Source organism: Desmodus rotundus, chromosome 5 (genome assembly GCF_022682495.2).
Source record: "Desmodus rotundus isolate HL8 chromosome 5, HLdesRot8A.1, whole genome shotgun sequence".
In the NCBI taxonomy this organism is placed as follows: domain Eukaryota; kingdom Metazoa; phylum Chordata; class Mammalia; order Chiroptera; family Phyllostomidae; genus Desmodus; species Desmodus rotundus.
Genome location: NC_071391.1, coordinates 5,733,372 through 5,757,842, shown reverse-complemented (window position 1 = coordinate 5,757,842; position 24,471 = coordinate 5,733,372). Strand labels below are relative to the sequence as shown.

The 24,471-nt window shown below is 58.9% G+C and overlaps 1 protein-coding gene across 1 annotated transcript; it reads right to left on the bottom strand.

Moving 5' to 3' along the window:
• Positions 1-4,048: 4,048 nt before the first annotated feature.
• Positions 4,049-23,994, bottom strand: EHD1 (EH domain containing 1). Its single transcript, XM_024574386.3, has 5 exons — positions 23,383-23,994; positions 19,932-20,029; positions 9,470-9,882; positions 6,669-6,833; positions 4,049-6,106 (listed from the first exon to the last, which is right to left on the bottom strand). The coding sequence occupies exons 1-5, from the start codon at positions 23,784-23,786 to the stop codon at positions 5,582-5,584; spliced, it is 1,605 nt and encodes a 534-aa protein (XP_024430154.1). The 5' UTR covers positions 23,787-23,994; the 3' UTR covers positions 4,049-5,581.
• Between the last annotated feature and the right edge of the window lie 477 nt (positions 23,995-24,471).

Here is a 24,471-nt window from a genome sequence, read left to right as displayed (position 1 = left end):
CCTCCTGTCTCTCGGACCCCGGTCCCACGCCCCACCCTATCTCGGCCTCCGGGGATCTGCAGCCAAGGACCAACTGGTGAGACCTCTGGGTCCTGGTTCACTGTCTCTGTGACCCCAGGCAAGTCCCTTAGCCTCTCTGAATGCTGAGTGCTCAAGACAGGCCCATCCTCTTGCCCTTCAGCCCCATCCTCCGGTAGAACAGCGGAGGGGAAACAGCCCCAGGCAAACACTGGGACCGCCTGGTGTCTTTGCGGGGCAGCCCATCTCGGTATGCGGTTCTCCATGGGCCTACATTCGCTTTCCTGCCGCCCTGGTCCAAACCTCCATTTCTTGTCTGTAAAAGGGGGTTGGCTCCCTGCCCGTTCCTTTGCAGCTCCAAGGTCAGAAAGCCCCTCAAGACTCAGTCTGTACCTGAACCCCTGCTCCAGGCTCAACGAGCAGACAGTCCTCCAAGCCCTGCCCCTGAAACAGCTCCCGCACATGGCCCTGCTTTGCCCCAGCAGATCCGTTCTCAGATCTCGTGTGAGCCAAAACACCAGGGTTGGGCTGGCCTCTCCCTGGGGAGCAGGGTCTCTGCGTGTGGCCTGAGCAGGCGACCTTCCCTTTGCCTCCTCATTCACACTCCTTGGTCACTGCTTCCTGGAGGCGCACCCGGGTGCAGGGGCACCTGTTCCCTCATAACATCTCCCCCTTCCCAGGCGCTGGCTCTCACAGAGCCCTGCGAGCAGATCATGGCGGACACCTTCATTCCTGGGGTCCTTCTTAGCATTTCAAAGTGACTGCAGATCTGCTATCTCCACCAGGGTCCTGCAAGAGGAGGGAGTTCTTAGTACCTTCCCTTAACAGATTAATAGCTTGAGGCCGGGGAGGTGAGTGGTACCAGCTTCAAGCTTCTCCAGGTTCCAGGTCTAGGCCGGCGCCTGGCAGCAGAAGGGCAGCATGTGGCCCCAGAGGCTGGAGAAAAAAAGAAGTTGTCGGTTCAACCCCCCAGGCCAAGCAGAAAGAGGATGGTTCAGATAAGGGGGTCCCCAAAGAGGGGGAGAGCCCAGTCCAAGGGAATGGCAGGCAACCCAGGCTTTCTGACCCCCAGAGCCTAGGTCTCTGGGCTGGGAGTAGCTAATACACGGGGAGGCTCGGTGGGCCTGCCACATCCACAGCCACATTTTAGGCCTCCCAAGCTGGGCCCGTGGCTTCCCTTCCCTAAGGCAGAGTTTCAGTCCCAGTGGCTGAGGATGAGCCTGTCTTTGCCTTGCCTCGGGATGCCACTTTCAGCAGATGGTCCTGCAGGGCCACTTGCGGTGGCAAGCTGCCCTGGCCCTTAGTCACACCGGAAGCACAGTGCCCCACTCTTGTGGGGCCGTACTGTTGACCAGGTGTGTGGCCTTGGCCAAGTCACTTCCTCTCTTTTTGGGCGGCTGCCTGTACACAACGGAGAGCCGCCCCAGCTCAGAAGTGAGGGGCCAACGATAGTCGATATGGGTCTGGCCGCTAAGGGCTCTGGGCTGTCTCTAGGAGGAGCGTGTGGTTGGAGGGTGGGGGGCTGTGCTGCTGCTCAAGCTCCAGTTTTCTTTTCAACGTGTCCGCCTGGGGGGAGGGGCCGATGGAAATGGTGGGGTTGGGGGTCTCCACTCCCCAAGCTAGTCTTTGGCAGCTCTACACTCCCACTCCCCTGCCCACCCCAGCACACCAAGGGTGTGTCCTCCGAAAAGTCCAGAGCTCCAAATGGGTAGACATATGGTGATTTCATCATCCTGGCTTTTCTTCCAAAAACCTTCCCTGTGCTGCTCCAACACACCACAGGGGCTCCCACGCTCCACAGAGGCTGCAGCCCATGTGCTTTTATAATTAGCAACCCCTCTGCGCGCACAGGAAGCCAAGCCCGAGCCCCTCGGCCGGCCACCACCCCTCTGGCCCATGGGCGCCACCGTGTCTGTCAGCTGCTGTAGGGAAGGGTGGGTCCTACCTGCTTTGTTCTGGGAGTTGGGAGGGGTGCTGGGCTCCCTGTGCTGACCCTCGCCCCCACCCTGGCCAACTGCACTGGGTGCTTAGCAAAGGTGGCCACTCAAGTCAGGCACCCAGGCCCCTGCCTCTGTGAAGCAGGAGCTCCTGTCTACATCTGGCAAATGAGGAAACGATCTCAGGCGAGGAGAAGGCAGCAGTCCCAGTGAGCAGCAGTGCCGGGATTCGAACCCCTGCAGGTCTGCCTGAGGCCTGCCCTCTGTATGCCATGAATGGAGAGAGGCAGAACTGGTGGCTGGGTGTCCTAACCCTGCACAGTCTGGTGGCCTTGGGCAAGTTCTGTGACCACCTCGTTTGAGGTAAGAACAGGACAGGGGGCAAATGCATGGTGACATTTTTATGTACTAGGGAGCAGAAATGTTCTGATCTCACGTGGAACCTCTGTGATAAAACGGAGCTGCTATGTGGGGGTTCGGAGCAGTGGGTGGGCTCCCTTGCTTTCTGGGTTCTGGGCTCCGAGGTGCCATGTGGGCAGATGGCCCCAAAGGCCTCTTACTGCAGGAGCTCTGGGTGTGGGTGGAGTCCACCCTTCTGTGTCCCTCAAGCCTCTTAAGGGGGGTGTTTCACCCAGGATCTAGGGAGCAGGGGAGGAGGTGAGGAGATGATGCTGCCCCTCCTAGGACGGCCACACCTTTGTCCACACACATTGACCCTCCCTGAACTCCTACCACAGCTGAGAGGACTCCCTACCTGTAGAACTCAAACTAGGGGCCTGAGCTCCTGGCCAGAAGGGGTGCAGCCACCTGCCCTTGACACCTCCTTCCCCTCCTTCGAGTCTCAGATCAGCCGCCACTTCCTGGGGCAGCCGCCCACCACTCTGGGGAGGGTGCTGAGACTGTGGGAAGCCCAGGAAAGCCGAGGTGGTGGGCTCAGGGAAGGGGCAGTCTGCCAAGCAGCACCTCTGGCACTTCTACCGTTTGCTTTGTGTTCTATCAGCTTGAATAAGCACATTGCACTCTTGGGTGACCCCCCAGAACCGAGGGGCTGTGCTAAGCCTTCAGGGACCCAGGCTGCAGGGAGAGCATTTACTCTATTTAATGTTCCGTGTGGGTTTCTTGGATCTGAGTCTATTGCTACAGAATTGAGCTGTAATCTTGTTTTTCGGGTTAGAGTCCCGTGGGACTTCCACTTGGGAGTCAGGCAGACTGGGTTTGCCTCTCGTCCTGTACGCCTGCTCTTCAAGCCGAGTCTCGGCTTGGCTGTGGCACGGGGGTGAACACCGACTTCCCTAGTCATGGTGGTCAAGAAGGCAAACCTGCCGAGTGGTGGCAGGAGGGCTGCCAATCAGGTGCCGGCTGTCAGACCAGACCCCCACTGCCAGGGCTGGCTGGCACACACACCCTGGCCCGCAGAACCACAGGCACCTGCTCATAGGCTTTTGCCACAAGCACGCCTGGAGCGTGCCCCACCCTGATTGCACAAGTCTGAACCCTTCCCCGGTGCACAGCTCCCAATGTGTCTCGCTTCCCTCTGCTGGTACACAGCTCTCCTCCCTCGTCCTGTGACAGGGCTGGCCCCACCCTCAGTAATTGTTATTTTTGTCGAGGTCTATCTGCTTGGTCAGACCACCAGCCTCACTGGTACCCAAATCTCCCTGGGGCTAGTACCAGTCCAGTCAACCCTTTTCTACTTGACCCTTCCTGTGCCCAGAGCCCCACAGGTGCCCACCTGTCTGTCGGGGGTGAGGGTGGGGCCCAGATTGGAGGAGACGCTGTGAAGGTCGTACAAGGCAGACACCTTGTCCCCAACCCCAGGGCAGGTAGCTAGCTCTGTTATCAAAGTTCTCTCAACTTCTCCACCCCGTCTTTAAATAAACTACTGCTCAGCCCCCACCAGGCACAAGGAAAGGGGCTCATCAGCCCTGCCTGCAGGTGTCTATTAGGAGGCAGTAGCTGCCAGAGCTGAGAGTGACTGGGCATGGACCTCAGCCTGGCACCTGGTCCCCCAAGTGGTCTGCCAGTGCCCCCACAGGCACTGTGGGGAGCAGGGCCCTGGGAGAGACGACAAAGCACCAGATGCCAGGTTCAGCACAGTTAAAATTTTTTAATGGGAGAAAAAGTTATCCTGGCTGCTTTTCTTCCCACGGGCAAGCATGGATGAGCCACTGCACCCAAACAGTGAATACTCAACAATGCACCTTCATCCTCACCTGTTACCACGTGGGACGGTGGCTGAGGCTGGCTGGACAGAACCCAGCCAGCTTCCGGGCACTGGGACCCAGCAGACGGAAGCCTGGAGGGCAGCACTGGGAGGGTGGGCATGGGCTAGAGAGATCCAAGTGAAAGGTCCCTCTGACCCCCACAGCAGTGCCTGGTGGGAAGCCTGCTCCCCCTGCCACAGTGGCTCTGCGATGGCCGCCCCAGGTCCTCGGAGCTCAGGCAGCCTGGCTGAGGCACGAGAGTGAGGCAGACTGAACCTGCCTCTCGCTGCTTCACGGTGACTGCTTGCCCGGGGAAGGTGTTCTAAGGACCTCCGAGTCATGCGACACCCTTCACTCAAGGGAAGGAAGGAAGGAGAGGGCTTCCCTGGGGAATGAGGGGGGTGAAAGAGGGAAGGGGCTGGGTTACCCCTGGTCTCTGGCCACTAGGCCAGGGCTGGAGCACCAAGCCGTACCAGGTCCATAAGGACCCAGCACCCACCCAAGGGTGAGGCAGGGAGGGGCACTAGAATGTCTCAGGAAACTAGGGGTGCAGCAGATAACGCTGCAGGGGTCCCCAGTGGGGTGGGCTCTGCACATACCCATGTCTAACAGCTCCTGGGGGGAGCTGCCCCCCCCCCCAAGCTGGAGTACAGGAAAGGTGACAAAAATCACAGCTTCTGAACGAGTGGCTGGAAAGTTACTGGAAAATTTGGCCAAGTATAAAAGGCGTTACTTTTACAGAACCAAAACTAGCTTATATATTTTTCTGAAAAACACTTTCTCTCACACCCACCCATCCCCCTGACACCCCAAAAAGGCAGCTGGGCCTGCTTCTGGGACTGCCACGCGAGGGGCGGGAGCCCTTGAGAGCCAAGGGCAGGGCCCACAGGGCTGAGGGTGGCGGAAGGCACAAGCAGCAACAGAGTCCGGGAGCACGGGGAGGAAGCCACTGGCCGGAAGAAACAAGACTCAGTTTAGGAATAAACATCTCAGTCATTCCTATCGACACACAGCCCCAGGGTCCAGCAGCTGCCAGGCTGGGCAAGCCGGGACCGTCACGGTGGCAGTAAGTGCCGCACAGCCAGAGCGGAGGCAAGGGTGGGAGGGCAGAACTGTGTGCATGAAGGCATGGGGCTGTCAGACGGAGGAGGAGGCAAGAAAGTAGGTCGCCTCTAACATTATATATTAAAAATATCCATAGTTCTTGTGCATAAAATTCCATCATTCACATACGAGTCTCACCCCTGCCTCCCCTGCTGCGCCCAGGAACAGCCTGAAAAGAACGATGGTGGTTTTCCTTTTCAAGAGCCGAGGAAACAGCCACTCAGTCTTTATGGACCTTGAGAACTGGTGACCCGTCCCCTCCCCCTAGTGTCTGCCTGGCTGGGCACTGAGACGGTGGGATGCACGGCGACCAGGTGGTCACTCGAGCCTCCGCTTTGAGGGGGGGATCAGGTGTGGGGGCAGGTCAGTGGGCAGCTCATGGCCCTCCAGCTTGACTTTGATGAGGTGGTTGGCCAGGGCGAACTCCTCATCGTCCAGCAGCCCGTCCTTGTCCACGTCAGCCAGCTTCCAGATCTTCCCCAGCACCGTGTTGGGCAGCTTGGACTTCACCATCTCCTTCTTGGCATTGGCGCCTGTGATCTTGCCATTGACAGGCGATAGCGTGTAGAAGATCTCGTCATAGGTGGGCTTGTCTTTGCCCACCACCCACTCCACGTCATCTATGCCTTCGCCAGCCCCCTCGCCGTAGCCGTGCCCGAAGGGCCCGTTCATGGTGCCGTCGAAGGCGCCACCCTTCACGACCTGGGAGGGCATCAGGGACTCCTCCTGGCGCACCATCACCATCAGCCGCGCAATGTCGTTGGCCAGCATGTCATCCACTGTGTCCAGCAGCTTGGGCTTCAAGGCCTGGAACTTGCTGAAGTCCTGGGTCTGCAGTAGTTCCTGTGGGGGGCGGAGAGGAAGGAGAAGGGTGGGCTAGGCCCCTCCCAGGCTCCAGGTGGCGTGGGCAAAGCAAGGGTTCCTGAGAGGAAGAGCGGGTTCCTGGCCACAGCCCCAACCACTCAATAGCTCAGGCAACTTAAGTTAGCCCACCAGGCCCTGGCTGGTGTGGCTCTGTGGGGGCAGTGCCAGCCTGTGAGCCGAAATTGATTCCTAGTCAGGGCACATGCCTGGCTTTCGGGCCAGGTCCCAGGCTAGGGCGTGTGAGGGGCATTTCTCTCGCACATTAGTGTCTGTCAGGAGGTTAAAAACAGTCCCTTCCTTGTAGGGCGAGAATTAACTGGGATGAGGCCAGAGTGCCTGGCACAGTCCCTCCTCTCCTCACTGCCCAGGCTGCCACCTCACTCCCCTCAGGACCTGGGTCAACTCTCTGATTCGGGTGGCGGGTTGGTGACTAACCCAGACGCTTCCATTTGGGGAGCCGCCCCTCCACGCAGACCCACTGCCCCATGCCTCCCTCACTCCCTGCTGGCTAAGGGCCCGCTCAGGGCGCGGGGAACTGTACCTGCATCTTGCGGAGGCTCGGGAAGTCGCCGGGGGATATCTGATGCTCCCGCTCAATCTTGGCGTAGATCTCGCCCAGGTTGTTCACCAGCTCTTTCTTTTTGCTCTCCTTACCGAAGACGTTGGGCATCTCCTTCTTGAGGGAGCTGATGATGTAGGCGTGGACCTGGGAAGACGGGGAAGGGGCTCCTGGTCACCTTGTCAGGAGTGTGGCCGGCAGCTGGGCTCAGCGATGCAGGAGGCCAAAGGCAGCCCAAAGCCCATGTTCTGCCACTACAGGTGGCAGAGGCGCAGGCCCCCACCACCCTGCCTGTGCACACGACACCTGGGTCATGACGCTCCCTCCCTGAGCAGCCTGAATTGTGCGCCTCTTTGTCATTATGAAAGCCTCCGGATGACTAAGGGTTAGAAAATCCCACAAGGCTTTTCCCAGATGTTCGAGCTTTATCTTAGCTTCAATACCTTGCTCAGACAGCTGCCAACTTCAGGGCGGCACACCCTTTGTTTCCCCACAGCGGGTAATGCTGGCAACACTCCAAGGGCACCAGCCCTGCAAATCCTCTACTTTGCTAAGTGACGTCCAGCTGCCACGGGCTGCGGCCAGTCAGCCTGTGCCCCCTTCTCCCAGACTCCACTCCTTCAAATCCCCTCTGCTGGCCTGACCTTGTCTGTCTTAGTCTAGGAGCCTGGTGGAAAACCGCCGGGGAAGCGGCCCGTCACATGGTCACAGTCAACTAGTGGCACAGAGAGAACCACGCACTCCAGGAAAAGGAACAGCAGGTGGGGAGCAAGATTGGAGACCACGGGGTTTCCCAGGCCCGGTGACTCAATGCGCCCTCAGGCCAGGGATTGCACAACCACTTCTGTAAATGAGCAGGCTGACCAGGTCTGCCCTTTGCTCTGTCCTGGAAGGAGGCTGGGCCAGAGGTCCGGCAGACCTGCCGGGAGAGGGGCTGGGCACAGGAGCGGGGAGCTGCCCTGCCCGGTGGCCTGAGCAGGGGTTAGACCAGTCTCTCCTCTGTTCATTGCCTGTCCTCCATCAGCTCCAGAAGTCCCTCCATCCTTTGAGGCCAGGAGCCAATTACTCAGGTTTTCTCATAGGTTCATTTCTTAGAACAAGCTGCTCTCACTAGGAAGGTTCCAGAAGTTACTGATCTAGAAAAACGTACAGCCCTGCAACTTCACTCTGCATATAGATGCCCAGGGGATCAGACGCAGACTCCGGTTAGGCAGGGCAGAGGTGGGGCCCAAGAACCCACCTTCTGGCAAGCTCCTCTCTGCTGGCCCACGAGCACTCTGAGTAACCAGGGTGGAGACACAGGCCGGCAGGAAAGGGTATGGGTCAGTTCTCATTGCTCAGGCCAAATGCTACCTGACGCCAGGCCTCAAGACAGTCTGGGGTGCCCTGGGCCACCGTGTTCTGTCCACAGAGGAGTCTCCGAATCTCAGGGCTACCCACGGGAGGCTAGCTCCTGGGAGGCAGGAACATGGCCCATGGGACTCTTCTTGGCTCTCCCAGGACAGGCCCCCCAGTGGGGACGCCTCATTGCTAGGATACTTGGGAGCCAGGGTGACTATTCCACTGGCCACAGGACTGCCTCCTTCACCACAGCCGCGACACCCACGGAACGCCTTCCCACCCTCTGCCGGCTTTCCACCCCCGTTTCATCAGAGTCGGTGATGCACAAGGGTCCCGGCTGGCCGCCACAGCCGAGCGGCTACGGCTGAGGGCCGGGCTCTGGGCCTCGAGGACCAGTGATCCTCATGTGAACGCTGACCCAGCCTGAAGACTCACCCAGGCAGGCTCTAGACTGGGCACTATGCAAAAATCAGATGTCCTCAGGGATCACGCTCTGTTCCTTTGTGTTTGAAGGGTCCTGGTGGCATTTCCCAGGCCCAGGGTCTCATGTGCTTGGCCAGACACTGAGATTCCAAACTCTTGAGCCAATCAGATGTTGCCAGCAGGCCCTGTGCTTCCATGGAGGATTAGGGATGGTTCTACAAGGCCTCTGGGGGCTGAAGCCACCTAGAGTTGTCTCTGGGCCCACAGGCTCAAAACCCATCTCTCCACTAGCTTCCTCTCCTGGCTTAAGCACCAGCTCCCATCAGAGGCCCCGCAGCCTGGCCCGCCGGACTGAGAGCACTCCAGTCACCTTCTTCTGCAGCAGCCTGGGGTCTCCCCAAGATGGTACAAATAAATTGCTGTTCATATTAGCTAACCAGCGCTAGAAGGGTGGGGACCTGTTAGTCCCCACTGCGTCCCCAGCACTCAGCACATGCTGAGTGTACATCAGTGCTCCAGAGACCTGGGCAGGGCACTGACTGGTGTAGCTCAGTTAGTAGGGTGTTGTTCTGCAAAGTGAAAGGTCACCGGTTTGATTCCCAGTCAGGGCTCACACCTGGGTTGAGGTTTTGGTCCCTGGTTGGGGGGTGTACAAGAGGCAACCTATCGACGTTTCTCTCCCTCTCTTTCTCCTTCCCTTCCCCTCTCTCTAACAATAAATAAAATCTTTATTAAAAAAGAGAAAGAGACCTGGGAGGGGGAGCCCATGAGAACTTAACCTGCACAGTCCCCCACCCACTCCGCAGGCTGCCTGTTGGCACGGTGGCACCTTCCAGTTTGAGGTTTACATGCATTAAGAGGAATCTCAATAACACAGGCTGTGCCCACAAGTCACAGAGAGGCCTGGCTCAAACACAGCGCAGTGGGACTGCGGCAGAGTTGGGGGGGGTGTCGGCAGAGACGGGTCTTGGGCACCCCACAGGGCAGGGCAGACCAACCCCGCGCCCAGTCCGGTCTACCTTGGCCAGCCTGGCCCTCTTGATCAGGTCGTTGAGCTTCCTGAGGGCGGCATTCCGGGGCAGCGACTGGATGTCTTTGAAGAGGTCCTGCTCCTCAGCCTCGAAGAGCTTACGGTTGTCAGGGATGAGGAGCGGGTGCGACCAGAAGGAGCCGATGTAGACCCGGACCACCTCGGGGGTGTTGATGATCTTCCCCAGGGACCACATGAGAGCCCCGTACACCCGCATCAGCTGCTGGGTCTCAATCTGGTCGGCCTTGTTCAGCACCACACGGATCTTGTCCTCATGGTTCTTGAGGGCCTTGATGACTTCCGAGAACTCATCCGAGATGTCCAGCTTGTGGGCGTCGAAAAGCAGGATGATGCGGTCCACCCGCTCGGCGAACCACTCCAGGACGGCCGCGAAGTCATACCCTGCGGGAGGAGAAGGGTGAGCTCGGGACCTCGGGGAGCAGACTGACCCGACCTGGTGCCTCTCCACCTGGGGCCATTTAAATTTCCAGAATGTACTCACACAGATAGCACACCACCCCGAGGGCAGGGTCACCAGGTCCCCCCGTTTCTGCACCCACCACGGTAGCGCCCTCACCCACACAGCACCTGGCATTAAGAGACGCTTAGAAAATAAGTAATGCAAAGGTCCGGAAACCCAGGCTCTAAAGTGGGTCAATCCACGGCAGGAGTAACGCGGAGACCCCAGCAGCGCAGCTCAGCACTGTGCGGCGAGGACAGACTCGGGGACCGCCAGCCGGGTGCCCCAGCACAGCGGTGACAGCGAATAACAGCAGTGCTGTGTGTGGCTGCTGTCTGTCCAGGCTGCCTGTCCTGCAGGAACCTCATGCCTCCTCTCCCACGGGGGCTGGCAAACTACAGCTCAGGGGCCCGGTCGGGCCTACCGCTGCTTCTGTAAACGAAGTTCTATGGAATAGACCGCCCGCAGCTGCACTGCCTGTGGCTGCTTTTGTCTCCCACAGCAGAGCTCAGTTGTTGCAACAGAGGCGTAAGGCCTGCAAAGCCAAAAGTATGAAGTCTCCAACCCCACAGAAAAGTCTGGTGACCTCTGCTCCACAACAGGGGCTGATCCCGTGTGGCACGGGGCGCCCACTGGCGTTCCTCCTGTAAGGACAGGCCAGTCTCGTTGCAGCTGCGCTCACTGTGCCCCAGCTGTGGGGCAGCAAAAATGAACGAGGAAGAGTAGGAGTGCTTTGTCCTTTTCCCTCCCCCCCGGGGGCTGGAGTGCCTGCGTGGTAAACGGAGCGGGGGTGGCTTCAGTCCCTCACCCCGGGGAGCTACCCTGGGTTCAGAGACGAAAGCCACCCGTTGCGGGTGGCCTGGTTGGACGGTTATTTTTCACACAAGCTAACTGGTATCCAATTTAAGCCAGTGGATTTTGGGGTTTCTGTAATGGCAGTTTAATGTGTCCTATTTTGTAATTACACCTCTTCAAAATGTTTCCATCTCTTCCACTGAGCCCAGAGGAAGTGAAAATTCTATCTCTCCTTTCAGGAACCCCCAGGAAGCCCTGTGGGAACAATGCCCTAGGAGTTTTGGGGGATCTTGGGTCCCAGCCCCTGCATTGCTGCTGCCTCTCTGGCTGATTCAGGGCAAGCACCCTCGTCCCCAGGCTCCATCTCCTTGTCCTTCACCTGCTCCCCACGGGACACCCAGATGTAGGCTGGCCTTTCTCCACACGACCTGGACTCCCCAGAGTGGTCAGGCTCCGCGGAATCAGCCAGAGAAGCCACTGCTTTGAAGGAGAGTCGGGGACACCGTCCAGAAACCAGCCAATCACATCCCCGCTCCCCTCCGCCGGGTGGGGATTCAGACCTACGTTTTCTGGACTATGGGGACAGAGAAGTAAGCGGGCAGAGGAGGACACCTAAGAAGAGGACAAAGTGTCGAGAAAAGGCCCAGTGCCACCTGCAGGGCACAGGAAAGGCAGTCCTTGTCCTCAGGAACCCGGGCAGTAATCCCAGCTCCAGGGCTGCGTGCAAGTCCACAGCCGCCTCCGGAGAGCTGCCGCCTCCCTGCCTGGTCAGACGATAAGCCTTCTGGCCACCAGCCCTCCAGGTTCAAGTGTGCTTCAGCATGGCCTGCGCACCTGTAGCCACGGCATTCCCAGCCTCTTCCCATGCCCGGGCACTCAGAAAGAACGCAGGCTTTTAACAAAGGCAGCTCTAGATTCAGCTCCCAGCTCTAGCCACCGGCTCTGTGACCTTAAGTTCTTAACTCCTAAGTTACTCATTCTTCCTCTGTAAAGTTTAAAAAGCTGTTCCTCCTTCTAACATCATGGGATGGTCACATTAGACAAAATGTTGGCTCCCAGAACAGGCCCGGGCATTGGAATGACTTCCGTGAGTTGGGCAGGCGAGGGGAGAGGCGACAGAGCCCACTGGAACAAGGGACAGGCAGCCTGGGATTGCACTTCTTCTGCTTGAGCACTAAGGGTGACAAGTGTTGTCCCTGGCTCTGGGGTCAGAGATGAGTTTTCATACTTTGGCAAGACTCGGAAACTTAAGGAAGACCCCCCAAGCTACTGCTTCTGTCTGCTCAGCACAGCAGCCTCTCCAGGGCAGCGATGTACAACCTCCTCCCACCCCAGCACACCAGGAAATAGGATGCTCTGATCAGAAGCCGCCACTCAGTTGGCTGGGGTTCCTTAACAGGGTGGGGGTAAGGTGGTGGAGGTGAGGGGGAGCAGGGGGCAGCAAAGCCCTGTGACTCTGAACTTCAGTCAGAGTCACAGGCAGGGGAGCAACCAGCCTCCTGAAGGCTGGGGCAGCTGGCTGGAAGTAACAGGGCCACCGGACTGCCCGTGCTCAGTGTGGCCGGGCATGGAGGAAGTGCCAGACCGCTCCCGTGATAGCTGCCAGCAAAGCAACCCTCACAGGCTGCAGGCTCCAAAGTACACGGCCCTGTGGCCCCAGGACACCGAGCAGCTGAGCCCCAGCGCCCCAGAAGAGACGCCCAGAACAAAGCCGTCAGCAGAAAAGAACCAAGGAGCAGGCTGAGCAAAGCAGGGCAGGGAGCGCTGCCCCTGCTGGGGAGTGTGCAGGGCCCTGCGCTGCCTTTTATGGCCGGCTCCGGGACCAGCAGGTCAGTGCTGAGCAAGGGATGACTCAGGACCAAACTGCGGCTCCCTCTTGGCAAAAATGAGGCCCCACTTCTCCCCTCTTCAAACTGTTTGTCCTCACACCAGCACAAGTTCAAATGACCAGAGCCCCACAGCTGGGGAGGCAGAGAAGCCAAACGAAGGCACTGGGAAGAGGGGCGCCCTGATGGGCTGGGCTCGAGCCCAAGTTAGCTTTGGCCCAGAAGTGAGGACAGCGGTGGGGAGTGAGGTCACCCCCACACTCCACCCTACACGGCCTCACACCCCCTCCCCCAATGGTGGGGGATCAGGCGCGGTGGGGGAAGGTGGGGAGGAGGTGGAGCGAGGCACCGGAGTCACTGCCTGTGGAACCCTAACCCCCAGCCAGAGCCAAGTGCCCCTGCCGCCCGCACACCCAGCTACTCGCCAGCACCTCAGCTTGCAGCCAAGAGAGCTAAGTCCATTTTTTGCAGGTGAATGAAATTTCCTGTTTATCATGGGAAAACACTCACTTTTGGTGAGGGAAACACAATGGCTGGCCAAGTCCACCCATAGGTCACGAAAAGGGTCCCAACACTGAGGCTTGTGTGGTGTCACTGTAGGTCTATGAGCACGTATAACCAGGCGGCAGCCACCGCCAGGCCCACCCCGTGTCCCTTAGCCCCCCCAACACCTCTCTGGGCCTGGAGAAATGGCCTGTCAGCAGGCACCTGGGCTACACTGCCCAGGGCATCCATCAACCCGCAATCTGGCCAGGCAGCCTCAGCCCCCATGCAGCCTGGAGCTCTGCGGCAGGTGACAAGTACAGGGACCGCGGGCCAGTGCCCCACCACCCGGCGCCGCCCAAGGCAGGGCGCCTCCAGGCTTCAGGACACACTAGAGGTCAGCCTCAGCAACAGGCTACGGTCAGTCCCTTAATCAGGCACCAGCCCCCACTGGATGCACGGCAATCCCACAGCGAGTGGGAAGTCGCGGTGTCCCTGGTGGAAGAGAAGACTGTGCCCCCACCCACAGAGATGGGGACACCGGTCTGTAGCTTCGGGTGCCTGGGGCCGAGGGGGCTGAGCAGTGAGAGTACTGACACCACTGACCCGTGAAGGACACAGACGGCGTGGTCCCAGGGTGGAGCTGGCATGGAAAGGCCGCCCTACGGGGCGGGTCAACACCAGGCCATCTCCACCAGGGGGCCAACTCTGGCTCAGAAAGCTCCGGGACCCCCGAAGACGTTCTGGGACACTAACGTAAGCCAGTCACGAAGGACAGATACGGTTCCACTCACAGGGGGAACCTGGAGGTGGTCGCCGGGCGCTGGAGGAGCGGAAGGGGGTTAGAGTTCAGCGGGTGCAGAGCCTCTGCGTGGGAAGAGTGGGAAGATGAGAACGTTCCAGAGACAGACAGCAGTGGTGGTCGCACGAGGTGAATGTACTTAACCGCTGAACCACCGTGCACTTAAAACTGGTTACATGCTATGTGATGTGTACTTTACCCCTGCCCCAGCCCCGGCCCTGGGGGTTTGGGGGAGAAAGGCGGGGCCCATCGGGCGTGGGGATAAGGCCCTCACCTCCCCGCCTCCACATGGTTCCTGAGCCCTCCTCAAGGGGTTGGCCCCCATGCGCATGAGGCCGGGGGCAGCACTGCGTGACACCTTCTTGCCCGACCCCCCCTCCAGGCACAGGTAGTTCCAGCAGCCAGGGGGGAAAGCTGCTGCATACATTCCAAAGGTTTCTAGAACATGAACAATAGAGGGTTGGTCTCCAATCAACTTCTGTTTCCTGCCATTCAGTCTGCAGGGCAGGGGTGTTTCTTGCCGTGGCTCTCCATCACACACGCTCCCAGTGGTGCTGGGCCTGGGAGCACAAAACAGAGACCGAGAGCTGGGAATCGACCCTGGGAGGGCTGGCTGCTGAGCCTCCTCAAGCTGAAGTTCTTAAGAGACAGCCTCTTCCAGTGCAGCACAGAGGTGAGGACAAAGGGGCCTCGCCATGCCTCCTGTTCGCCCAGGAGAAATTAAGAAATTAAAATTTGTGCTGTGCACCAATACTTATAACAGCTTTGTTCAAAACTGCCCCACACTGGAAACCCCAATACCCTTCAACAGGGAATGAATGGGTAACAAATGACCGTGAGGCCACTGGATGGGACAGCACAGCAACAGGAGAAGCAAACCACTGATGCCCTTCAGTACGGGATGAACTCAAAAGCACAGGCTAAGTGAAAGCAGAGAGAGGCCCCTGGCACACACTCATGACGTCCACTCCACTCATGGCGTTCTGGAAAAGGCAACACTTCGGGGACAGGTGTCAGGTGAGAGGGCTGCCCGGGCCCAGGACTGGCTGCACGGGGGCTTGAGGAACCTTCTGGGGTGATGGAAACTCTCTGTGTATGTCATGGTGGTGGTTACGTGACTGCTTCAGAGAGCTGACACCTAAAAAGGCGCATGTCACTGTATTTGGTGTGGACCTCAGGAAATCTGCCCCACCGACACAGAAGGGCAGGGGCCAGAAGGGATGGCAGACGGACTCTGGAATCGGGCCCACATTTGAATCCCGCACCTTCTGAACAACCAGCGGCGTGACCCCAGCAAGGCCACATTCCCTCTCTGAGCCTCAGTGTCTTCACCTGTAACGTGAGGATGTCACGCTTCTACCTCCCAGCTCTGCTGTGGGCACTGAGGAAGCGCCTGGCACCCTGTAAGCACTGGGTGAATGTTCACTAGTACTGGCACACAGGGCGTGTAGTTTGGACTCAAGAAGTTCAGAGTCTGATGGTGTGTAGGCAACGGTCGCTTCCAGTGCATGAAGCAAGCCTCGTACGCCAAATATAAACCGAACATTTGTAGGCGCTCAGGCCAGCTGCCACCCAGCCGGCAGCCAGGCTGGCAGCCTTGGAACAGGTGCCGAGCGCCGGCACTGGCTGGTACCACTCCTCCGTGGGCTGAGCCCACTCTGCAGAGTGGGCAGCATTCCCATGGAGGGCTCGGGCCAAAAGCTGTCTGGCTGGACAGGGTGGGGAGGTGCAGGGGAGATGGTGAGAGGCAAGCTTTTAAGAGGGCGCTGCACGGGGCCCCAGCACCCAGAGGAGGACCTGGAATCCAGAGGGAAACCCCGCTGAGTCAGTGCTTCCCCACCCTCCAGCTCCTCGAGACGTTGGCCAGGAAAAGACCTTCCTCATCGAAGTCTGGGAATTCCTGGATTTTCCAGTGTCTTTATTTTCAATCAGCTGCCATTTGTAGAACATCTAACTGTGCACCAGGCACTAGGACAAGAGCTTGCCACGTGAAATTCCTGTAACCCTGGACAAAAACAACAGGCTCTATTGCTATCCTGTCTTACAGTGTGGCTCCCAGAGGTGGTGGCCACTCCGGGGGCCCCGGCCCCGAAAGCGCTCACCTCCCATCATTAGCTGTGCTGTGGGCGCTGCAGAGCCAGGCAGCACACGGCACTGGGCCCTGCACCAGGCCTGCGGGCAAGCTCGTGATACATTCCATGGGCTGCAAATCCGTGGCGAAACATTGGCCTGGACAGCTTTTAGGGGTGGGGCATCTCAGGAGGGGGCTCAGCAGGAAGGTTAGCACCTCTGGGTCAGAGGGCTCCAGCTCTGGTATGGGGAGGCCGTGCCCAACTATGAAGGAATAGGCCAGCTCCCGGGAACCAGGGACAGTGAGCGGAAGGGCAAGGGTGAACCTGGCTGGCCCCTGGCAATCAGCACGCCCCAGCCAGGGCCTCCACTACCAGTCTATGGGTGGCCTGAGGGGCGCTTTCTGGCCTGGAGGCAGAGCCAGGGGAAGAAAGAAGACTCCAGCACTGCAGTTCAAAGCCCAGGACCTCGGGTACACTTGTGACCACAGGCTGGGAGGGAAGCGCGTAGGGGAGCTCAGGCATCCCGCCCAGGAAGGATCGAGGGGGCCCACGGCCTGTCTGCCCCAAGCTCTCAGGGGCTCCTCCACCCCAGAGCACCCTGTCAGCATAGTGCGGGAAGAGGGCAAATTCTGCCAGGGTCCAGTCCTGGCACCGACACGCTAGCCTGTGTGCCACCTCGGGCTATAAACTAACTTTTCTCAGCCTCTGTTTCCTCTCCTGAAAAGCGGCAGCTCCCTCGTAGGTGCAGCCGCGGTGACAACTGCATGGAGCAGGTCCACACGGCGGAAAACCAGGCACAAGGCTGGCCCGGCTCCGCTCTCCTAATCTGAGTCCGCACGACACTTCACTGCCCACAGGGCTTCCAGGGGAAAAACTGAGACCCAAAAGCTCTGGCACAGCTCACAGCCACATGGCCATAACGGGGGGGGGGGGGGGGGGGGGGGGGGGGGGCGGGCAAGGGGCGGGGGCAGGGTGCACTGGCTTGGTCCCGCCTCCTGGGCTGGGACTCCCACCAGGGGTGCCTCCCACGGCTGCTGCTAAGGACCCTAATGTGACCATGCAGGTGGCCAGCAACGCTGAAGCCCAGGGCACCAGCGCAACCAGCACCAGATGCCCTTTGGAGCACCTGTGTCTGTCACCCAGGCGGCACTCGGGAACGAACACTGCGTCCACAGGTGTTGCTCCGCTGACACAGGGGACGTTATCTTTCAAATCACTCGGAGAGAAGCAGGGCAGGGCACTGCAGCCGAGACCGCAGAAACTCTCAGGGGTCTCTCGCAGAGCCTGGGCCACATCCTGGCAGCTCTGGGCCTACAGGGGTCCTATCTTCTCTTCCAACAGTATTTCCAGCACACGTTAGGGACCCCAGGAAAGGGGGAAAGGTCTGGAGGGTCCGAGCAGACAGGGTGGGAAACGAAAGGGGGTGTAATTAATTAGCAACCCTAAAGCACATGCAAGCTCCAGAAGGATTGTTGTGTTTCCAGGGAGCGAGGGCGGTGGCCGCAGGCGCTTCTGCTGCCCGCCCGGGGCCCACGTTCTCTGACGGCTCTATCTTTCTGCGAGGGAAACACCTGCTTTCCATGCCAGCAGCCAAGGGAGCCGAGAGGCGGCGGCCGGGGAGCCTGGAACACATGGCCCTACTCTGACTTCCCCTGCTGGACACAGCGACACAGGACCTTTGCAATAACTGATGGGTGGGGCCTCAAGGAGAAATCCACTCCTTTCCCATCCACCCAGTGGCCCCACCCAGGACATCTAAGAGGCCCCGCGTGATGTCCTTTCTCTTACGATAATATCCTGACACTGAACGTACTCCACAGCAAATCCCAGCTCGGAAACACCTTGTAAAACACTTTAAACCAAGACCTCCAGGGTTACGGAGGAAAAGAAATGGTCTAGTAAAATCAGTCTGATCTCCCATCAGAGCGATGTGCTCATCTTTAAACCGCCCCCTCCTTCCTGCCCCTGATGGGTCGTGAGGGCTGCCCAGGGAACCAGGGTGCCACACCTTACACCTGGAGAGGAAAAGGCAGGCCCCACAGGTGGAGCTGAGTGGGAGGGGGGACGCTAATGGAGTCCATCTCCTGCTGGCCAGGTATCTGCCGTCTGCACAGGCAACTAGGGGGCCAGGGCTGCCTTCTGCCTCGTGCTCCCCAGCCCCGTCACACGCCCTCTCAGTGGGACTGGAGGACACACCGAGGCCCTGCTCTGGGCAGGAAAGAGGAGGCAGGGCCTGGGCGCCTCTTTGTGTCGAGACTTACACTCCCAACCTCTCAGCTGGCCAAGTCTAGCGACACAAGCTGAAGTGTCAAAGACAGCGGCAGGGGAACTTCCCAGCACTGGTCAAAGACAGCTGTTTCTAAGTTCCCTTTTACGTGACAGCAGGGGCCATGGAGCCTTACACCCTCCCCCTCAAAAACCTTAACTCCCAGCTCTGAAGGTCATACTGAGGGTGGCTTTCTGGGAAGACAAGCGTCTTTTAGTGAACTACTGTCCCTCATCGGAAGGAAGACATGTATACCAACTGACCTCTGGGTCTGGGAACACTGTGCGACGCCCAGAGGGACCCCCAGTCAGAAGAAGCCCCTCTGTTTACCCCTCCGGGTCATTAAAGAGACATTTCTATCGAGACTCAAAGAAAGTCCCTCTTAGACAGCTCACCCTGGAGGGAGATGGAGAATAAATCCCCCTTGGTGGGCTTTTCCCTTTACAGGAACCGGTCCTGATGTTCTAGCCTCGCTTGGGCGCAGGACAAGGCTTTCGCTCAACAGGCAACTTTCTCAGAACCAGGCTGGAACAGTAACAGCAACAAGAGAAAACTGGCCCTCGCCTTTTCAGAAGGGGTCCCTCAATCTGCTCCCTTGAACTCCTGGGATGTCGGTATGCTCGGGTGGAGAAGGTAAAAGCTCAAGGCCGGTCTAGAGACGGAGCCAGGGCAGGCTCGGCAGACTCCGACGCAACCCTATAGGCAGGGGCCCAGAGGCCGGGAAAGGAGGAGAAGCAAGGTTTGTCGGCACACAGGACCTGCCAGCCCCTCACAATCACAGCAGACACACTGTCCCCCAGGCCTCAGGCTGCTGGCTTCTACAGCAAAGCTCAACAACTCCGGGCAGGGCAGCCCGAGGGAAAGGGGTGTAGGAAAAATTTGCAAGTTAATGATGAACAAACTTCCTTGGTCCTCAGCCCCTCTGAACCCACTCTCCTTTCAGTTTCACATTTGCGGCTACAGGCTCCACCCCCGGCCCGTGATAGCATCAGCTGCCTGCCCTCCAGCCCCCCCAAGCTCCCCGCCCTTCCACAAAAAGGCTGGGGGCGGGGTGGGGGGCCGTAGTGCAGGCGACAGAAACTGAACCCAGATCAGGCACATCCTGAGCCAGGTCTTTAGAAAAGCTTGGCAAAATCGAACCAGGAGTTCACACAACTTGAATGGGCCTGGTGCACTCAGTCAGCACAAAGGCCTTCCACCCAGGGAGGCTGCTGCTCACCGACATTTAAGCAATTTAAACACATTTCCACTAGGCCCTAAACGCTGAACAAATTCCTGCCAGAGTCTCCTCTTGGTGGCTGGTGGAAGTCCAACCATTCTCTCAAGGGCCTGCAGGACTCACTAGGGATGTGTGACGTCGTCGGGAGGTGAAGCTTTCAAACACACACTAAGGGGCGGGGGCGACGCTGATGCTGAGCGACGTTCTGGGACCGCACAGCAGCCTGAGGCCCATCTCCCAATCCCGTCTTGCTTCCCAGCGCGCTCCAGGAGTCATAAAGCATGAAAGTCACACAGCACTGGCTGTGGTCTCACGTCACACTCTTGTAACCTTAGCAAAGGGCCCCACGAAGGAAAGCAGCGCCTGCCTGTCAGGGCTGGGAGCACTGTGAACACACGGGGCCGATGGGGAACGGGCTCTCTCACTCAGGCAGGGGCAGAGCTGGGGGCGGGGGGGGGGGGCATCTGGCCCACATCCTAGATCAGAGGGAACCACCTCGGGGCCCCCCGGCTGTCACAGCCTGTTTACCTCTGCTGATGCGCTGTTTCTCTCCAGACAGGATCCCCGGTGTGTCGATGATGCTTATGCTGTCCAAGACCGGGTTGGGCAGCTGGGCACACATGAACCTGCATAAGGGCCAGAGACGGGAAGAGAGAAGTCAGGACTCAGTTATTGCTGCTCTGAGGGCCCAGTGGTGCTTTCTGTGCGCGTGGCCACCTCTGCCTCCTTTCCAAGGGCAAGGAGCTTAAAGGTTTTCTTTCACCTTCGTTTCCAGGGGTAGCCAGCAAACTGTACATATGCTCTTAACCAATAACCAACCAGCAGACTCAAACTGATCCGCATCAGCATATCCTCATGTTAGCTTTCCCCAAAGTTCAAGAGTTCAGATTTCTGATGTGTCAGTGAAAACTGCACAAGCCTAGGTCACCATTCACTCCCAGAAGGGAAGCAGAAGGGCGACACTGGAACCGTGGGACTCCATGTTACAATTTGCAACCACTGGCTACATTTCCACACACTGAACAGATGGTCCTTTCCTACTACTGCTGTGTCCAGCCCCACCCCCTTGCACCCAGCTCCTTGGGGGAAGGGACTGCAGTGGGTGGCCAGTGGAAGCTGGAGGACCACGTGGGCTGGTTGGTGGGGCAGGAGGTAGACACCACTCTCAGAGAAGTCCAAGTCTGCAGAGGAAGAATGAAGAATGAAGCCACGGAGAGGTCAGCAACTCATGAGTGCGGAGGGCCCAGCGGGGTTGCCCAGTGCCCACTGGACTGGAATAGTCCAGAACAGCAAAGGGCTGTCCCAACTGAGATCAGAGATTTTTGATTAGACACAGGAAAGGCTCCTTTAAAAACGTCTCTGGAAAAGGTATTATGAGCAAATAAAACACTGACCCAGTGTCCGTAGGATGGCTTAAAGCTGCCTGTCCAACAATGGGGAGGAATCGGAGCTGATTAGCTTCGCCTTTTGGCCCCACCCCCCAGGTGACCAGTGGCCCAGAGGCCAGGGGTGAGAGGTGCTACCTGCAAACACAACAGAGCAGAACCAGCTGACCCACAGGGCGAACAAACCTTGGACCTCAGCCTCCCCAGTTGCCAGCAGCGCCCGCTTGCCGTAAACAAGGGCGTGCCAGACCTGGGGTTCCTGCTAGGGAAGGGACTTGCTGGAGAGAGGGCCAAACTGAAAGGATTTGAAATATAACTGGCTCTGGGTAGTCTCATACATAAAAATGCCTTGTGAATGAACCTGGTAAGCTAACATCCTTAGGACTCAGAAACAAGTGCTCTGCAAAGCCCAAGAAATGGAGTGGAAAACACGAAGGGGGGAAGGCAGTACAGATGCACCCCATCCCATCTTCTCACCAAGGACATCTGACAACAGATTTCACTTCGCACCCCAAGTGGGCAGTACGAACTACGAAATGGGTTTTCACAGCATGATCTTAGGACCCCTGACTGAGACAGGCGGCCCTGGGGCCACTCCATCTGCTTTTTATCTTAGAACAGTCACTTAGAGGGGAAGCGCTGGAAAGTGAAGTTCATGACTCAATGGGTCTCTTTAAGAGCGCTGGGAGAGGCCGTGTCAGCCGGAGAAGAGCCCCCTTTGTGTGCCCTGGCGGGCTAGGAGGCACAGGCTGACACAGCTCCGGCCTCTGCTCCCGTGCAAACCCAGGCCCCCCACCCTGAGCTTGATAAGGACCTTTTCAGCAGGGCCCTTAGCATTTGGGGAACCGTCTGGAGATGAAGTGGTGGCAAGAAGGAAACAAGTGTGGCTGTTGCGTCCTGTGGCACCAACAGCAGCGAAGCACCTGTCTGGGACCCAGCACTCCCGGGCTGCTCTTTCGGCGGGTGGGAGCAGCAGCAATGGCTGCGCAAACAGGCATCCACTTGCTGGGTGAGCTCGACAAACGTCCTGAACTAACGAGGCGGGGGTCGTCTGGACGTCTACAGTCCCTTCCAGCCCTGAAACCTTAGGTCTGCAAATGCAACAAATAGGCCATATCCCCGTTTCTCCTTTCAAAACCAGGTTTGCTATCGCAAGCAGAAAGAGAGACCTAAGGGCCAAAGAGGCAGGTATAGCTACCCTCCCCTCTAAGCTCCCAAAGTTCTGTGTGAAATAGAGACTTAATAATGCTTGGAATTCCCAGCAGAGCAGCCAAACTTTCCACAAGATTGCGCCGCGCCCACCAGTTAGCAGTCTGAGCCAACCCCTATCTACAGACAGACACCGACCTTCTGTAACATGGGTATCCCCCAGAGAGAGGCCCAGGCCGGAGGGCCCGCCTCTTCAGGAGTCTCACCAAAGGGCTTTACAGGCCCTGCCACACACAACTGCCATCAGCTGTGGCAGGAGGACAGGCTCAAGGTCTGAAAGGGCACAAGCACAACAGCAGCCTCTCTTCTCTGCTAATGGTCAGCTCTGCGACTGGAAGTAGGCCTGGCCCCAGCTCGGACCGGGGCAAGCTGGTGCGCCCTGTGCAGTCGGACTGTGTCTGGAAGGGACTGTGATCACACAGGGCAGAGACCTGGAAGGCAAGAGTCAAGGCTCTCGCCCAGACCCAGACTCTGAAAGGCAGGTTGAGTCACTCCTTGAATGGAGGGCGGCAGAGAGGGCAGATCTGTGAAGTCCCTTCGGGCGCCCCATGGGGGTGGGGGCTGACTAGGGCCTCCGCATTCCTTTAAAGAAAAATGAGTTTGGTTGTTGCACTCGAGAGAAGGTGAATGAATTTTATCCGCAGCACTGTGAAGGTTAGAATCTTAGAAGACTGATTACTTTCATCACGAGAAGGCAGGTTTCATCCATTTAACTGGGGAACCTGAGGCCCCAGTAGGTTAAGGAACCTCCTAGTGAGTCTACGGAGGGCCTCGGGGTCTGAACCTCACTCCAGGGCTCCCAAGGCCATTCGCCGATGCTGCTACCTGTAACCCCCGGTCCCTGGGAGAAGTGTTCCCATTCCATCTGTCTGCAGCCCCAGACAGATCCTCCCCGTTCTCCTACACAAAACCACCAGCCCCAGGGGAGGCACAGCCCAGCACAGCGGCAAAGAGAATGGCTAAAAGTTTCACCATATTTTTCCACTTATGAAATAGATCCTAGAGGAGAGAAAACGTGGTTTGAATGAATTAGGTGTGTCCAGTCTGGGGGAAGCTGGTGGAAGCAAGACTAACCCCTAGTTCTGGAGGAAGGAGGACTGGGTTCTGCCGGGAGTGGGGGACGGTGGGAGTTAAACTGATAACCTAGAAAATTCTTGGGGGATGACGGAAGCCGGGGAAGCCGGTGACGCCCACTCTCAGAGCCCCAGAGGGGTTTTCTATGGGAAGCGGCAGGGAACTCTGTACCAGGGAGTGGTTGTTGAGGGTCTCGCCGTGGCCTTGGAGACAAAGGACGGCGGAGAGACGGCCGCGGGAGGGTCGGGACCCGAGTGCGGCGTCGGGGCTCCGGCCCTTCCCCTCTGCTCCCCCGGGTAAGAGTAGAGTACCTGTTGAGGAAGGCGTTGCCGAAGGCGTTGAGCTTGCGGAAGGGGCGCCGCGGGTCCACGACGAGCGCGTTGCCGGGCACCACGCCCTCGGTGGGGCCGTGCATGACGGCGATGAAGGAGTCGGTGGTGGGCTCGGGCCCGATGCGCATCCCTGGGAAGTCCTGCTCAATCAAGTGCCGGATGAAGGTGGTCTTGCCCGTGCTGTACTGGCCCACGAGCAGCACCATGGGCTTGTTGTCGAAGTCAGCGTCCTCCAGAGCCGGCGAGTGGAACTCGTGGAAGCGGTAGTGCTCCTCCAGAGGCAGCAGCTTCTGCGAGTACAGCTGCCGCAGCCCTTCGGCCACCGTCTGGAAGAGCTCCGGATCCTTCTTGCGGCGGGCATCCTTGCTGACCCAGCTGAACATGCTGTCGGAGACCGGGCTGGTGGCTGCCGGACAGAGCGGCGGCTGGGAGCAGGGACTGGGCGGGCAGCCGAGGCGGGCCCGGCCGGCGAAGGGGAGGAGCGGCGGAGAGGCGGCGAGGATCCGGGGCGGCCGGGGAAGGGGCGGGGAGGGGCCGGCACTGCGCGGGCGCGCGTCACAGGCCGCGCAGCGCTCTCTGCGGAGTGAAGCGCGCGCCTCCCCGGGCGCCCTTTATAAGGCAGGTGTACGCGTTCGGGCGCGCGCCGGGCTGGCGGGGCGGGGAACTGCGAAGGGGAGAAAGAGTCGTACCCGCGGACTCCACGCCCCGTCTTCCCTCCCCCGTCTCCCATTGGCCGATTCCAAATATCGCGAGATCCGCTTGCCGGCTCCCCGCCCCTGTCCCGGGTGCCTTGGTAACCACGCTAGTTTCGCCTCTCACGTAAAGGGACGGTTCGCGGAAGTGCTTCGGTTGGGAGGGCGGGAAGCGGTGGTCGGGAGCGAGGGTGTCCGGGGCCCCGCGTGCCTTCCAGCACCCGCGAGACGTCCCGTTAAACACCCCAGCTTCCTGACTGCACGCCCCACCCGCGGTCTCCCCTACCCACCCACCCCCGAGCAGTTCTCTTCCGCCCACGGGTTCAGAATCCCCAGAAGCTTGGGAGGACCCCGGAGGCTGCCTACTCATCGGCAC

What these genes read in the sequence shown, in the direction of transcription:
- EHD1 (XM_024574386.3), bottom strand. Translation starts at nt 23,786, where the DNA reads ATGTTCAGCTGGGTCAGCAAGGATGCCCGCCGCAAGAAGGATCCGGAG. An exon ending in GGCAACGCCTTCCTCAACAG is followed by an intron (nt 20,030 to 23,382) that starts GTACTCTACTCT and finishes GCCCTTATGCAG; the next exon opens with GTTCATGTGTGCCCAGCTGC. An exon ending in AGAGGGCCAGGCTGGCCAAG is followed by an intron (nt 6,834 to 9,469) that starts GTAGACCGGACT and finishes CCGTCTTCCCAG; the next exon opens with GTCCACGCCTACATCATCAG.